We start from the raw sequence: 17,136 nt of genomic DNA, 5'->3' as shown, positions 1-17,136 counted from the left end.
GCTCCTAGGAGATGACTTTTTTTTTTTTTTTAGCCAATTGTTTGTTTCATATTCAGATAGTTGGGATAGGGTGGCGTCTTTTTTTTTTTTAAAAACAAATGGTTGTTTTAGACTGTTATTTCAAAAATAAGCTGATTTTTAACCGTTACTTTGAGGTAAATTATTTCTAAGAACAGAGAACCTTTTCTTTCTTGAGGTTCTAACTGAGGTGCACAGGCACATATGTGGTGCTGGGGTGTTAATAGGGGTTGTTGTGCAGTGCAGACTTGTGTTAACCCCTTCACTCTCTCTGACCTCAGGATCTTTACAAGTCTGGGAGTAGATTTTAAATTCCCTGTGGAATGAATATAACAATATAGATTCTTTTTTGTTTAAAATAACTACCCAAGAAGTAGTGTTGTCATACTATGTATGATCTCCTCAAAGTGACCTCCTGTTTATTCTGTTTGTTTTAGCATTTGCAATAATGCAGTATGAAGGCATTTCGTTCTCTGTGGGAACTTGCTGGGATTCTTATTTTTAGGTGCTGATGATCAAATTCATGGCCTTATACGTGGGAGGCAGTTGTTCTTCCTCTAATGTTCCATTTCAAACTTACATGGAAGTTTTGATGCTAAGGCTGAGTCGTTGTACAAGTTGAAATTATAATGTCATATTTGACTGAACTGTCCTATAAATAGCATAAGACATAATAAGCAGGGAAAGTGTTTCTATTTTTACTCTCATCAAAGAACTGCCCTGTGATTTTCTACCCTTATCATCTCTTTTTTTCCCCTCTTAAATTTTCACAAATATCTTTTGACATACTTTTATGAAAATATCATAAGCATCTGTGCTTTTATGTCCTTGTGTTATCCTTGGAGGAAAATTCTTACAGTAGAATTACTCTAAGATGCGTGGCCTTGTCACTCAGAACTGGTGTGTTGGGCAGTTTAAATATGTGGGCTTCCAAATAGTTGTTGATGGATGATTATATTATTGTGGTTTTTGACTAATGTTTCTGGATTCTCTTTATAGCCGATTCATCAATCTGAAATTGTTACTACTGGTTCTGATGATCCCTGGAAGACAAGACGAAACAAGGCTGACAGTACAAAATCTTTAAAAGGCAACTCAGTTGGACTTAACATGTTGAACAACAATAAGAAATTGAGGTATTGGTGCTTCAACTATACATTTCTACAGAAAAGTTAAAAGGATTTGATGCCAAAAACTTACTGCCAGAAGACTCAACCTGTACTTTTTTCTAGTTTTTCAGTAGGGCTAAGGGATAGGGAGAGCTTAGTGTATTCTTTGAATTGAATTTTGGGAATAGGGTTGATTTCAGTGATAAATTGGTTTTGGATAAAAATATCACAAGAAAAATTTAAGGAGATTTGGATTTCATAAAATGACTTTGCTTTCTTGTAATTAGTAAAGTTCTTTTTTTGTTTGTTTTGGGCCCATACTCAGATGTTCTCAGCTTGAGAGGTGTTTAAGGATTCTGGGGACTGAAACCTGCAAGGCCACTGTACTGTCTGTTACCTATGGCTGTTACCTATGGTACTATCTTGCAGCCTCTTACAGTTAGTAAAATCTTGAGAGTGGTCATGTCTTTGGGGAATGTTTATCAAGACTAGGGTCTTAAAATGTGTGTTTCTTTTGATTCCTCTTGATAGAGCTCATTTTCTTAGTGGTTGTTGTAGTGAAGTACTGTTTTCCTTAAGGGATTTTCTTTCCAGGACCTGTTAGTCTTGTGCTTTTGATCACTTGAACACTTGACATCCCGTTACTCATCAATTTGCTCGAGCAGGTGCCAGTAATGTCTCCATTCGTCCCTGTAGCGTGCTAGTGTAGCCCAACGGCGTTTGCTCGTTCTAGGAACATGAACAGCCTCAAACCGATCATTCAGGGTCTTGATGAAAAAATTCTGACCATCTCAGAGGTGAGCGGGCACACAATCTTCAGATGTCCCGTGGAATCCAGTCAGTAATGGCTCTAGTCCAGCGGTTGTCTCCAAATCTCATTACGTGTTCAGCCCATCAGCGTCCCTGATTCTTGATCATCGTTGGAGGTCAGAACTCCAGATTCTTTCTCTCACTTGAGAGAAGTGTGATACTTCAAGAATAGCTCTTTCGATTCCTCTTTGGGAGACCCGAATAGCGTTCTCATCCTGTTTAGGTAGGGCCCAGGTCTCTGAGGCGTATGTTAATGCAGGAAGAACAGTGGATTCGAAGAGATGTGCCCAGAGCGGCAGGTTCTTTGTCCTCTTAACTATTTCTTTGGCGCTCTTGAAGGCATTCCAAGCCGCTCTCTTCCTCCTGTGCAACTCAGGTGCCAGGTCATTCGTGATGTTGACTTCTCGACCTAGGTACATATAACTCTTGCATTTGGAGATAGTCGTTCTGTTGAGAGTGAATGGAACGTCAGGAGAAAGACTGTTTCTCATGAATATTGTCTTTGTGAGATTCAGCTGTAATCTGACCTTTCCACACTCACCATTGAAGTCAGTCAGCATTTGTGCCGCTTGGCTGATGTTTGGTGTTATTAGAACGATGTCATCAGCAAAGCGGAGGTGGTGTAGTTGCCGACCATCTATCTTCACTCCCATTCCTTCCCATTCCAGTCGTCGCATGATGTTCTCGAGGGTGGCACTGAAGAGTTTTGGTGAAATGGTATCACCCTGCCGCACCCCTCTCTTGACATCAACGATCACTTCTTTGTAGAATGGTGAGATCCTGGTAGTGAATCCGCAATACAGCTCACGGAGGATCCTGATGTATTGGGCTTGAATGCCCTGATTGGCTAGGGCTTCAATGACCGCTTCCGTCTCAACAGAATCAAAGACCTTTAAATCAATGAACATTAGACAGAGCGGCATCTTGAACTCCTGAGAAACCTCAATGAGATTGGTTATCTTGTGGATATGGTCGATGGTGCTGAATCCTTTGCGGAACCCGGCTTGCTCGCATGGTTGTTCTTCATCCAGTGTTCTGGCAATCCTATTCAGGATGACTCGAGTGAACAACTTGTAGATGACAGACAATAGGCAGATCGGGCGATAGTTGCCAATGGATGTCTCCCTTCTTGAACAGTAGTACGGTCCTGCTGGTTTTCCACTGGGACGGAACCTTGCATTCAGACAGGTAGCGTGTGAAGAGCCGAGCCAGTGTATTGATGAGTACTGACGACAGGTTGTTCAGGAGTTCAGGTCTGACCTTGTCTGGGCCGGGTGCTGTTCGTTTCTTTACTGACGAAATGGCATGTGGGATTTCGGAAGGGAGGACATCGGGAACGACATCCATCCTGCGGAATTTGGTATGTGGGCAGGTGAACATGGCTATCGAAGAGATCCGAGTAGAAGTCATGGATAATCTCCATTGCCCTTCTGAAAGATGTGAGAGATCCACCTGGACGACGGAGGACAGTCATCTTGGTCTTGTAGTTGGTGAAGGACAGGCGGGCGTTGTAAATGCTTTTCCCGGCTTCGGCCGCATCTGCCAGCACTGCTGCTCTTCTCTCTTTGAGGTCTTCTTTGATCGCTTCTCTGCACTGCTTTGGGAGCTCGGACGTTCGCTTGCGGTTGCCCAAGGCTTGCACCAAGCTAAGTTGGCGAATGAGCTCAAGAGTTTTCGAAGACAGGCGGTTTTTTGTGGCTATCTCTCTTTCGGTGTTTTTCACACAGTCATGGAGGTGCTGAACCAGTCAATCGTATTCCTTGTCAATGTTGTCAACGACGATGGCATCTTCCCATGTTGCCTCAATAGTGCCAAAGAGCTCCCAGTTGGTGGTCGTTCTGGGAGTTCTCTTCTTAAACTTTGCAGGCTTGTTCTTTTAGAGAGCTAATTCCCTGGCTTTTGAATTACTTACTGTTCCTGATGTGATTGGGTTGTTTTATCTCCAAGAAATAAAATTGGAAATAATTTGATTTTTACTTTGTCAATATATTAATATATCTTTTATGTTTTGGGAACTAAAGTTTCTAAAACTAACTATAGTCAGTGGCAAAGACTGAAGTAGAATTTAGGACACGTGACTTTTGGCTTAGAAGAGAGCCTTGTAATACTTATTTTTTTATTTATGTTTATTTTGGTTGGGGGGGCCTTGGTGCTCAGGGGCTTCTCATGGGTCTGTACTCAGGAGTCATTCTGGGCAGTGCTCAAAAGTGAATTCTGCTTGACCATCTCAAGGCAAGTTCATTAACCCCTATATTCCTTTATAGATAGCTCTGGTTTTGGCACTTGTAATTTTAAAACTAACCTCGAATTGGAAAATGGAAGGAAAAGTATATCAGGATTTATAGGAGAATGTATAATGCAGTACATTGATTTTTGGTTTTCTGTTTATTTGGTTTAGTGTTTGGGGCTACACCGGGTGGTGCTTTAGGTCTTCCAGGGACAGTACAGGTGATGTTCAGTGACTGTGCAGTAGTAGGAATCCTGTTCTCTTTCTCTGCCATAAATTTTGGATTCTTGATTTCTATTCTGTTCTTCTGTTCTTTTTCTTCTTTTACAAATTAGAAACTTTTGCAAAGATGAATTCAGGAAGTAGGAAACTCCCCCAAGAGGACAATTTAACTTAATTAATTGGTTTATCTGTAGATTGATTTACTTATCTCTTTTAAGTGTTTAAAATTTTGTATAAACACAGATTTTACATATGTATATGCAATTCTCCTAATCCTATTATTCTTTGTTTCTTGACTCTGCAGTGAAAACACACAAAATGCGTCATTATGTTCTGGAACTGTAGTTCATGGTAGACGTTTTCAACATGCTAATGCACAGACAGTAAAAACAGCAGCCCAAAGGTAAGGGTTCTTATTGTCTTGTTTTGTATAGTTATACTGTCTTTAATAGATTTTCAGTGTATTTTTTAAACCACTTTTTTCCTCTTGGGTCTGGGCTTTATTTCTGCTGACTCCAAGAAGGTATTATATCTGAAAGAATTAATGTCATAGAACTTTAGATTTTCAATAAATCACATTCTGTAACGACTTAATGTATTCTTTTATATCATTGCACTTAAATTAATATGATTTTGTAATATTGAGCTTTAAAAAACATTTGACATCATCAGCTGGCAGTTGAGTTACGATGAGTGAAACTATCTTTAATTTTTTTCTAAGGTTCACAGAATTTAAAAATTGAAATTTTGATGAATTTTATTTCTCAGTTTATTTCAATATTTAGATTTTAATTCAGTAATTTTGCGTATGAGTGTTTGCATAAAATTATGAAGTGTAGTACATATGTTAGATGGTATTCTGAAGTTTTTTTTCAAAAATTTATGCAGAGGTATCCAACCTTATTTGGCCTTACCCCCCATTTTAGTGGGGGGCAAAATCACTCAACTCTTCACCTGAAAAATCTACGTTCTTTGAGTGAACAGAGTTCCTCTCCTCTCTGGCCCCGTTGCACCCAAGGGTGCTGCCACCCTTCTGGATCCTGGAACACTCCAGGGACCCAAAGTAGAGAAACACTGATCTAGACTACTATTTCTTTGGAAAGTGTCCTGGCTTTTAGAAATCTTTGTTAAATTTGCTATTTACATAGATTTTTCTATAACATAGACCTTCTTAAAAACATAAAATCTTTCTTATGTTTTAGAATAATGAAATTGTTTTTGCCTAGATATATTTTGTTACTTTTTACTTAAGATACCTGAGCAATCCAATGAAAAGACAACTCTCTTTCCAAAATACTTGCTCTGCCCTACTCTAAAGTACACAAATCAAGCTCCCCGGCTTCCTCAATGGCACAAACACAAAAAATATATAAGAAAAGGGAAGCAGTTGGGAGAAGATAAAATTGTTTCTCACATACTGATTACATTAATAGACTTCATTTCTGATTCAGATGTCTTCATGTTTAAAAAATGTCATCTCTCTAAATACTGATTTAAAATTTATAATCAAAGTGATACGTCCTGCAATCCAGCTTGCTGTTGCTGTTGAAGTTGTTAATTGGAATTATTTGCATTCTAGTTGTTCTCTTCACTCCTCACTGGCAACATAAAAAAAAACTTTTTCCAGTCCAGAAATTGTTTTTTATTTTTAATTTAATGACCTGATACCTTGCAGGTGTATCATTGCTCATCTGTATAAAACATTAGACTCTGTTCATAGGAAATGCTATTTAATGGTAAAATACTGTATCTTACCAAAAAAGAACCTGGGTTAACTTGTCTTTAAAGAAACAAGGGATTTGACTCTTTGGTATAATACTTACACGTATACCTTGTGTGTATGAGACTTTGATTCAGTATCTGGCGGGGGCTGGGGGTGGGGGAAGAATTGAAGAAAAAGGGCAAGCAGAGGAAAAAGGACAATTCTGAGAGGTCAGGAATGTGGCAACTCATAAACAGAAATATGCCTTACATCGGTACGGCCCTTGATATGATCACAAGACTAAGAGGAAGGGAGGTAGGGAGGCAGAGAGAAGGAAGGAGAGAGACAGAAAGGAGGGAAGAAGAAAGGGAGGGAAGAAAGGAGAACGAGATAGAAAATACTCCATGCAGTACAAGAAACATACCTTCCACAATTTAAGGAAGGTTAAGATGCCTGCTACCACACTTGGTTTGATTAATACTAGTGTTGACAAATTGCTTGGTTGAATATATTGACTTTTACAGCTTTCCTCCAGGTTTTTTTTCCCCTCTCAACTCTGCTTTCTTCCCTTCCCGGCCCCTCCCTCCCTCCCTCCCTTCCTCCTTTCTTCCCTTCCTTTCGGTCACACCCGTCAGTGCACAGGGGTTACTTCTTACTCCTGGCTCTGCACGCAGGAGTTACTCCAGGCTGTGCTCAGGGGACCATATGGGATGCTGGGAATCAAACCCGGGGTGGTTGCATGCAAGCCAAATGCCCTACCCGTTGTGCGATCTCTCCAGCTCCCTCACTAGTCGGTAATTCACACATATAGTTTTGTTTTTTTTTTTGGTGGGGGGAGAGAGGACGTGGTTTTGAATAATTAGTAATTTTTGCTTAAGATGACAGCACATACTTCAGATTTTTAGAATTAAAGAACTAAAGAATGTTAAAAGATCATATTAGCTACAATTTGGGAAATAATTAAAATTCCATTCCATTTTTTTATTGTTATTCCAAATGTTAATTAATGTTAAAAAAAATAGAGGGTTCATTTACCAGACAGGGTAGTAATAGTATGGAAAAAATAATGAAAAAAATTTAAACTTTTTTTAAACAATTTAAAATTTCATAACACATTCATCCCTAATTTTAATTAGATTTGCTTTAAAAAACACACATTGATTTTTATTTTATTTATATTTGAACTTTGATTTTATTTTTTTATTAAAGATAGACTAAGAGACTAGTAAGGGCCATAAGGGAAATGAATGTTTGCAAAAGCTTATGTAATCCATAAATTCAAAAATGGGCTCCTGGAGTAACCAAGGTTTAATTATTAGTGAAAAGCACCACTTTGAAACAATTTTTCAAGGCCTAAGTCAGTTCATGGATACCAGAATCAATCTTTTTTACTTCCTTTAAATTTTTAAATTTTTAAAAAGAAGTTTAGTATAGCACTAGTTCAAGAATGAAATAGTTCAACAAGAATATAAGTTTACAGTTTTACAAAGTTCTACATTACTAATCTAATAATAGTTTACCTCCCAGTTTTTAAGCTTTAAAAGAAAAAATGCAAGCTTTTCTTGGGGAGAATTCAGTATAAATTAATATAGAAGAATCTAAAGAAAGTGCCATGACTTGTAAATTAGGTTTGTCATAATGAATCTTTTTATGATGGTAAGAAAAATAAGCATGAGTACAGACGTGTATTTGTGTATTCTTATGTGTAGATGTTTGTGTTTGTTTTGTTTTCTCTCTAATTCCCTTGGTTTGTTAGAGAACACCAAATCTGTTTCTTCTGTTAGTCTGTCTTCCACCATTTTCTTTACTCTGTACAGGTGAGTTTACAAAAACAAAACACAAACAAGAGTACTAAACTTCACTTTTGGGTTACAATGATACAGAGCTGGAAATTACTGTATTTATGTTCTGATGCATTGTTTTTAGTTTTCATTTTACATTTCCCAGAAATAAATATTTTGTAAAAGACTACATTTAATCTTTCATGTTACATTTTAATTTCAATGTAATACTAAATTTTACCATTTATTCAGCATCAATTCTTTAGATTCTATTTTTGTTTTCTTTTTTTCTTGAAAATCGCAATACGGTCCCTAGATTCTTATTTTTCTAATAGCAAAGGTAAAGTTTCAAATATAGTATTTGTTTAAGTCCGTCATGTTCATTACTTTTGAAAAATTTTTTAAAAGTTTCTAGTATTATTTGTATGAAACCAAGTGATCATTAAAAGCTTTGCTAGGATATTTTCTTGGGTATTGCATGTGAAAGGGCATGTTTCAGTATGAATCTTGGGATTTTATAAATTATGATCTGCTTATTGTTCTGAATATTTTTTTCATTAATAGTTTTAGAATATGAATTTTATTCTAAACTGATAGGTTTTTTTGGTAATTGTACTCTTAGGCAATCGGTATTAAAAACATTTTAGATTACGTGTGAACTTTGGAGAAGGCTTTTATACATTGGACTTTGTTAGAGCCAGGATTTTATATCCCAGGCCTTTCCATGTATCCCAGTCAATCAATATGCTGCCTAAGACTGGTGCAGATGTTTCAGTCTTACAAACTCTTCTTAGCTGGAGAAGAGTAATCTACGCAGAATTGGAGTCTATAAAAATACTATACACTTTTAGGAAATCGTGACTGTTTCTTGGAAGACTTTATATAACTACTACAAAATAGCTCTTTAAATGTTGGATGGTTAAGTAAAGTTTTTTTTAAAATGTCTTTTTCTTTGTACTTCTTTTTCTTTCTTAAGTATATTTGGTGGTAAATTTTGTTGACAGTTGGAAAAGCAATATACATCTTTGACCAGATTAAGAACATGTAACAAATACAATGTATTAAAAGCAGATATAATCGCATTAAGTATTTGCTTATTGACTAATTACTAGACTACAATTATATATTCAAAATGAGGTCTTGCCTCTTACATTTTTTTTCTTTTTTTATGTTTTAAGCACTGTGGACCAAAAGGAAAGGTAAGCTTAATATTAATGAAATTAGAGCATGGATATAGCACTACAATGACAGATTGTATGCTTTGACACACAACCATTGAATTAGTGTTTCTTATTAAGGCTTTTTATTTTAATTAAGGAAGACAATAGCATGGCATGACATAGTTGGCTTTGAGTTGTGTTTTAGGATAATTCTTAATGTAAACTTTTAAAATAATTATACATTAATACCTATATGTTTTCCTTATTTGTTTTCCTTTTAAAGATAGAATATTTCAGTCCTTACTAGTGAAGTTGATTTCAGTTACATAAAAATTTTTTTATTCTTATGTTTATTAGTGATAATTTATAAACGTCAGAAAGAAATGGAGTTAGAAAAATATAATTGTTGGGTAAAGTTAAAATTCTTAACTTTGACTATGTTCCTATTCTGTTTCTATTCTGATCCGGAAGTTTGTAACTTGTAACAGAATTTTATGATCACCATTTGTTTGTTCCCTTTGTAATGATACTGACTAAACACATAGTCCTCGAGTAGAAATGTGTAAATATGGAAACAAGTCTCAGGAACACGTGTTTATTTGTAATTGTTTTAAACCTAATATCCGCAAAAAAAGCTTATCCCCTTGATGTGTGTATGTAGAAATTTTGTGCGTGTGCTTTTCTTGATTTTTTTGAACTTCTCAAAAACCTCAAGTGAGCCCTCCTATTACAAATCATCTTACCAGTACTTTATGAGAACAGTGCTTTAATAAAATTGTAAGTAAAGGTAAAGGTCAAAATTTTGCTTAATTATAAAATTTTAAGTGCACAATTGTAATACATAGAAGAATCAAAGAAGACAACTTGTGATATTTTACAATATGTATCTATTCCATCTTTATGAACACCAATTTCTGAAGTCTACTTAAAGATAATTCCAGCAAAAAGTTTAGCCATATTTTGTAATTTGAAGTAAGTCACAAGTCTTTCCTGTATTAAATGAATCAAGCAAATAATCTGCTACCCGACTCTTAGGAAATAAAAAAATTTCATCATTGGTTTTTCTTTAAATAATTACTTGTCTGATTGAGATTATTTTGTACCAACTTTTTAGACATAAATGACCATTTTGGAGAAAGCCATTAATCTGATGTTTTTAGTAAAATTGAATTTAGACTATAGAATATATATTTGTACATCTGAAATACTTCTGCTTTATCCAAGTTATCCAGGTCTTTAGTATATGTGATAGTAGATAAAATACACGGTTCTATAACCATAATACTACTACTACTAATAATAATAGTAAGGATCTTAGTCTTTTTAGCTTTATCTTTTTAATGCATATTTCTGTAATAGAAAAATTTCCATTGATACATTCAGCAAAAATTTCAGTTATCTCTGTGTACCGAGCACTCTTTGAGGATAATACAGAACTCCTATCCTGGAAACATAGCATTCTCATTAGAATTATACTGGAATCAAGAGTCTGAAGATAAAAAAAATCAAGTACTTAGATTACTCCTCATTCCCTCCATGGCTCCCTTTTCTTCTTCCTCCTTTTTCTCCCTCCCTTTTTTGGGCCACAACCTGTGGTGCTTAGGGCTTACTCCTGGCTCAGCAGTCAGGGATCAGTCCTAGTAATGATGGGGACCCTGTGGCTTGCTGAGGATCAAACCCAGGTAGCTGCATGGAAGGGCAAGTGTCCTGTCCACTGTCTTACTCTGGCCCATGTAACTTAATTTAAAATGGGGTTAATCCTGGGTGAAATAAAACAATCCTCATACTCCTCTAAGGAAAGATCTTTGGAGCATTTTCAGTGGCTTATTTATAATAAATACTACAAAATAAATTATTTGGATTCTGCTTTGGGGCAGGGTTTGGGGTTCGGAATGGAAACATCCAAATGTGGTGGTGGGAAGGTATAACGGTGGTGGGATTGGTGTTTGAATATTAAATGTAGTCAAATATTGTGAACTACTTTATAAAATCATAAATTTTTTTTTTTCAGAAATTTTATTTTTATTTATTTATTTTGCTTTTTGGGTCACACCTGGCGATGCACAGGGGTTCCTCCTGGCTCTGCACTCAGGAGCTACTCCTGGCGGTGCTCAGGGGACCATATGGGATTCTGGGAATTGAACCCGGGTTGGCCGCCTGCAAGGCAAACGCCCTACCCGCTGTGCTATATCTCTCCAGCCCCATAATTTTTGAAAATTAAAAATAAAATGGGGTTAATGCCACCTTTTAAGAGATTTGAGGAACAAATATATATATTACACAAAACTCATTTTTTTATGGTAACACCTTTTTCATGACACATTTTATTCTTTTTAGTTTATTTTTGGGCTACGCCCTGAATTACTCAGGAGAGTCCTGGCTCTGTGCTCAGGGATTACTACTGGCTGTACTTGTTGGACCCTGTGTGGTTCGGGGACTCAAACCTGGGTTGGCCATATAAATGGCAATTGCCCTAGCCACTATACTCTCTCACCAGCCCTCTTGAGGTGCTTTTTATATTTAAAATTATTGAAATTAGAGACTAGGGCATGTGACTCATTGGTATAAAGTATATGTCTTGCACACATGACATCTGGGTTGAATCCCCCCAGCACCAGAAAATTAAATGTTGAAATAATAAATAACAGTGATTTAGTTTTGCCAGCTGAAATATATATATTCACATATATATATATATATATATATATATATATATTCCTATTCTCTTTGTTGTGGGTTACCTGGACAGTTTGAATGATTTCTTTCTGTCCCATGAACAGAGAGGTTGTGAATACATACATAAATGTAGCATACATTCACCTAGAATGCTTAAATTGTTACTAGAATTGACTCCCCTCCCATTTCTCAATCTGTTGACCTATTTTGAGTCATCGGACTTTTGAAAGAATGCTGTTCAAGTATGCATTTTATAGAGATCTATTAAAATAGCAAAAACGGTAAGGCACATAGGTGTAATGAAAGGGTATAAATGAATACTAGGTATAATCAATATTCGAGAAGAGCAACGGACTTAACTTTTTTACCGTAAAAAGGGGCTCAACCAGTGGAGCATACTTTTAGCGTGCGTGCCGTTTAAATCTGTCCCCCACTATCACGTTTCTCCGTTCTCCCCCTAGCACTGTTGTGTATAACAGCAGCTTTGGAGCAGAGCAGTGCTGAGCATCTCACGAGTTTGGCCCTGGCCCCTCAGCACGTCTAGCTGTAGAAAATAATGAATATAGAAACAACTTTAAAAGGACATAGATCAAAGATCTGGAACTGCTCTCATGGTGACTCAATAAGTTATTAAAAAAAAATAAAAAGGACACAGATCAGAGGAGTCACATGTATTCCACTTCCATACTGTCCAATCAGGTTTAAATTGCCTTTAAAATGCTGGTGATATTTGTAAATGAACAGAGAGTCCATATTTTAAATTATACAGTATCTTTACGTGGTAACCAAAGGTTTGGTCTTGACCACATTAATATTCTTGAACAAATTTCAGGTATAATTTTGCCTGATACATTCCTAATTTTGTGCTTGATTTTTATATATACATGTTTATTCATTTCGGTACTTATCAAGTGCCTATCTTCTATTACAGTGATTAGCCAAATACAAGATTCCAGCATTTCCTTTCTTACATTTTGTTGGGCGAAAACTAGAAATAAATATAGCATGGAATAATAAATTCTTCTGAGTGACAGCATAGTGTCCACTATGAAACTAATTATGAAACACATCATAAGACACTTCTTACCCATTTTCCATAGTTACCACACCATGTTTGATGGAGTTCATACAGAAGGCAACAAATCTTAGAGAGAAACATATATATATATATATGCCTCTTGGAGAGCCTGTCAAGCTACCGAGAGTATCCCACCCGCATGGGCAGAACCTGGCAAGCTCACCGTGCTGTCTTTAATATGCCAAAACCAGTAGCTATAATGGGTCTCATTCCCCTGACCCTGAAAGAGCCTCCAATTGTCGGGAGCGATGAGTAAGGAGAGGCTGCTGAAATCTCGGGGTGGGGACGAATAGAGACGTTACTGCTGCCTGCTCGAGTAAATCGATGAACAGCGGGATGACAGTGATACAGTGATGAAACTAATTTTAAACTAAGGACAAAATGAAGAGTAAGTAATGTTGTGATAGTATAGATGGCTTTTCGGCTAGAGGAGAGAAAAAATTCTAGATACATTCAGGCAAGAATGAGTTTGGCACGCTCAAAGAACAAGAGTAGAGGTTAGGGAGCAAAGCGGAAAATGTTACAAGGTGGATTTTGTGAGGCAGGTTTAGATGTAGATGTTTTAAAAGCTTTGTTTGGATCGTAGAGCTGTGTCCATGAACTGGCAGTTAGAAACGGCGCAGTCCATTTAAACTTTCTTGAACCTTTCTACACCTATGGATTGGTGCTAGTCCACTGACTGGTGGTTACAGACCACTGTCCTAAAGTGGGAATTTTATGAGTGCTCTAGTAAACTTAAGGACATTTTAGTTAAGCCTTTGGAATTTGTAAGATCTTTGTGTATTGTTCGTATCAGTGGCATTTGGTTAAGGCTAATAAACTTGTTCCATTATGCAAAATGAGATGTCTTGCCATGTCTTTGACTGTTAAAAACTGAGCAAGATCTCAGAATTGGAAGGATTAAAAGTGAGTGATAGGGCTGGGAGTTAGTACAGCAATTATGACACCTGCCTCGCATGTGCCTCCAATAAAGATTCAACCCCTGGCATCATGTGGTCCCCTGAGCATCACCAGGTACATCCCTGGAGGCCCCGAGTATTGCTGGTTGTGATCCTAGAGGATACTGGACATGGCTAGCGTGGCAGTGTAATTCATAGCACCGCAGAGCCTGAGTCCTTGCATCGAACCGCCATTCCCGTTGTTTGAGAACCTCCGGTGGAACTCCTGGGCCTTTTGATTACCGCTTGAGTGTTTCCGCCATCTCCTGTTTCTCTTTCCCAGCAGAAATAAAAAGACTAAAGTTTTACATTTATCCTTTGGGGGAGGGTGTATGAAAATGGACTTATTTCATCAGGGAAGCTACAGAACATCTTGAGGATATAGAACCTTGATAACATGATAATAAATAGAAATATTGCATTGGAATAAAAATTGTGAAAGGTAACTAATCGTGTTTTAAATTGACTAGGAAAAAAGTAAAGAAGGATGGAAGAAATCAGTAAAAAATAGGGAGAAAGGAAAGAAATAATGTAAATATAAAGCTAAAACACATTTTGACCAAATTGATTACATTTAATAGAAGTCTGGTTGGGTTAGATTCTACAGTTCTATTTACAAGAATAAGACCTAAACAGTTTATCAGTGAGGAGTGAGCATCAGTTTTCGACCTGTCTGCCAGTGCTGCTCTGCAGAGGAACAGAGGTTGAAAATCACTGCTTTATTTAAAGCCACAAAGAAGAGAAACAGGAAAGCATGAGTAGAATTTGAGTAAAAAGTGAAGTAGGAATTAGAAATCCAAATCTTTAGAGCACATTTTGTCAGGGCTCAGTATTTAATCGTTTGCTGACTGTATAAGCTCTGATACGAGGTCTTGGTTAGAGTACATTTGTATGACTTTGAAATTTTGACTGATTTGTGTGTTCAGAGTAATGAAATTTAAGCATGGACTGAACCAATTGTATTTTCTATTACATTGTAAAATTTAATGAAAACGTTAAATTGAAGGGAAATAAATGGTACCAAGAACCTAAATTTTCAGGACCACTTTAAGGAAATAGATGCAGAGAAAAGGCTGATTATAGGATTTGTTTAGGAAGAACACAAGATGGAACACCAAATTTTAAGAGTTTTAGAAGTCTTAGAAACTGAGCAACTATACAAAAAGGTACTTGTTTCAGTAACACATACAGTAAAATTGGAACAAGAGGAGATTTTCATGTTTCTCCTTCCCAAAAGTCAGAGTGACTTGGTAGTTAAGTGAAGCATTCTGAATTTTAAGTTTTGTGAATTTCATGGCAGTAAAAGGCAAAAAGTAAGAGTAGGATCACTTAAAAAGGAGCCAACTGAAAGATAGGGTTTTCTGTAGACATGGTATACATAGCCCTCGGGACATGGATAACTTGGTGATGGGGCACTGCTATGGTTCCTAGCACATATAATTTAATATTTTAATTTATTGAGATTCTGTGGCTTTTGATCCTGTTAGTGGAGTGATGTTGCATGCATATAATTCGAATACCACAACCTTTCACCAGTGTGCCCACATACCTCAAGAACTCCACCCAGTGTTCCTTTTTTTAAACTCTCCCCCTCCTTCCCTCCCCCCCCAACCAATCAATCAACTCAAGTGTGTGGATCAGTTTGTCCCAATACACACACATTTTTTTCCCTTCTTTTTTCTTTTGTTTTTGTTTTGGGGCCATGCCCAACGGTACTTAGGGCTAATTCCTGACTCTCCCTTAGATGAGTTATCTGGGAAGCTTCTCAATTTAATATTCAGGGTGAGAAAGAATTAGCCACACAGAAAGCTAGGTTTGCGTTTTAGGCCAAACTGGAACTTCAGACTTTAGCATTTGTAGAATAATGAAGTAGTCAGACATAAAAATTAGCATCAGGTTTGGTTATTGATCATTTACGCAAAATTCTTGACTGTGTATGTACCTCAGCTGTAGAGCTGCATGCTTTGCTCTCTGTGAGACCTTGGTGTCCTGGCTCTGACACTGAAAATAATAGCAAAAGTAGAAATTGTATTTATTTTAGAGACCTCTCGAATGGTACTCAGAGGTCTTGCGAGTTCACTTCTAGTGATACTCAGGCAACTAGTCCAGCAGTTCAGTGGTAAGGCTCAAGTATAGAGTGGTGCCAGAGACTGCCAAGGCTCTACCTTGTGAACCCATGGACTTTCCCTAGTCCCTAAATGACATTTTAATGAACATAAAACAGTTGATGATTGGAAGGTTCTTTTAATTTTCTTATGAAGTTAATACTGCTTTCATTCTGTGAAATTCTTTAATGTGTGCTTTTATTTTTGTAGTTTGTTGTAAAATTAATTTTGCAATAATTTTAGATAGAGAAACAACAAATACTGGATACAGATGGCCATAAGTTACAGAGGATTTGGCATATATATCATAGTCTGTTAAATGATAATGTTCAATAGGGACATGAATATTTCGTGATATCTTTGATGATGTTTGTTCTTCCTTGGCAGTGCGTGGGTCAGTGTGTGCTATGTTAAACTGCAAAGAGCACAGTCCACTAACGTAGGATTTTTATCATAAATGTCTTGGTATTTTAGATCTGACTTTTGTCAGATATTGCTGAGTAAGACTGTACTTGTAACATACTCCATATAAGTAGTCATGCAGGTTTAAACGGACAAATCCAAAATATTTGTATTTGCATATTTTGTGATCAACCTCTGACAACTTTTTCCTGTTAATTTTTAGTACTTGAGGCTATCCGTGTTACCTACCATGTAAAATACATATAAAGCCTAAGTTTTGGGACTTTACCATAGGAGTATCTTCATATTTTGCTATAGATTTGTTGCTTCTGTTGAATTTTAAAATTGGTATCTTTTTCTGGAGTTATAGACATGAGAATTTTAAATAATTGATTGCTTGAGCTGTTATGTATGTAGTCTGTTTTTAAGCTAAGGTCAGATTTTATTTAGGTTGAAATACTGATTTTCTTCACCAAAACAGTAGCAAAATTTTCATGTTATTACTGGGAAACCCATATAATTCTTGTAGGTTTTCTAAACTTATAAATCAAAATGAGGCAGAAGATACAATGATGGTGGTAAAACAAGAAAACAAATCAGTTTTCAGTATTCATGGCCTCTGATCCTATCTTGACCGTGAAACAAAAGTGTTCAATATCTACCTGCTGAAAGCTTATGTAGCATCAACAAGGAATGGAAACAGCAACAACCAGATATGGAGCAACAGTGGCAGCCTCATCCATTCAAACTCATTTTTTTTCTTTAAATTGAAGTGTATATTGTCTTTAGTGTGAAGTTATATCAACTATTAAAACACGTGCATTTTATTTTGAACTCATTGTAGTGTAGTTAGGAACTGAAGTCCTTGATTCTTTTAAAAGCATTAGTACAATAGTATTTTAAAGCAG

General features: G+C 36.5%; 1 protein-coding gene across 1 annotated transcript in view; it reads left to right on the top strand.

The window, feature by feature from the left end:
- The window catches only part of SENP6 (SUMO specific peptidase 6), a 101,243-nt gene that overhangs the window by 28,339 nt on the left and 55,768 nt on the right, over positions 1-17,136 (top strand). Inside the window, exons 4-6 of the mRNA XM_056109749.1 lie at positions 1,018-1,154; positions 4,691-4,789; positions 9,048-9,068. Coding sequence (XP_055965724.1) covers positions 1,018-1,154; positions 4,691-4,789; positions 9,048-9,068 — 257 coding nt within the window. The remainder of the gene's footprint in view (positions 1-1,017; positions 1,155-4,690; positions 4,790-9,047; positions 9,069-17,136) is intronic.

This window comes from Sorex fumeus, unplaced genomic scaffold (genome assembly GCF_029834395.1).
Source record: "Sorex fumeus unplaced genomic scaffold, SorFum_2.1 ptg000008l, whole genome shotgun sequence".
Taxonomy (NCBI): domain Eukaryota; kingdom Metazoa; phylum Chordata; class Mammalia; order Eulipotyphla; family Soricidae; genus Sorex; species Sorex fumeus.
This window is presented reverse-complemented; position numbering and strand designations above follow the sequence as displayed.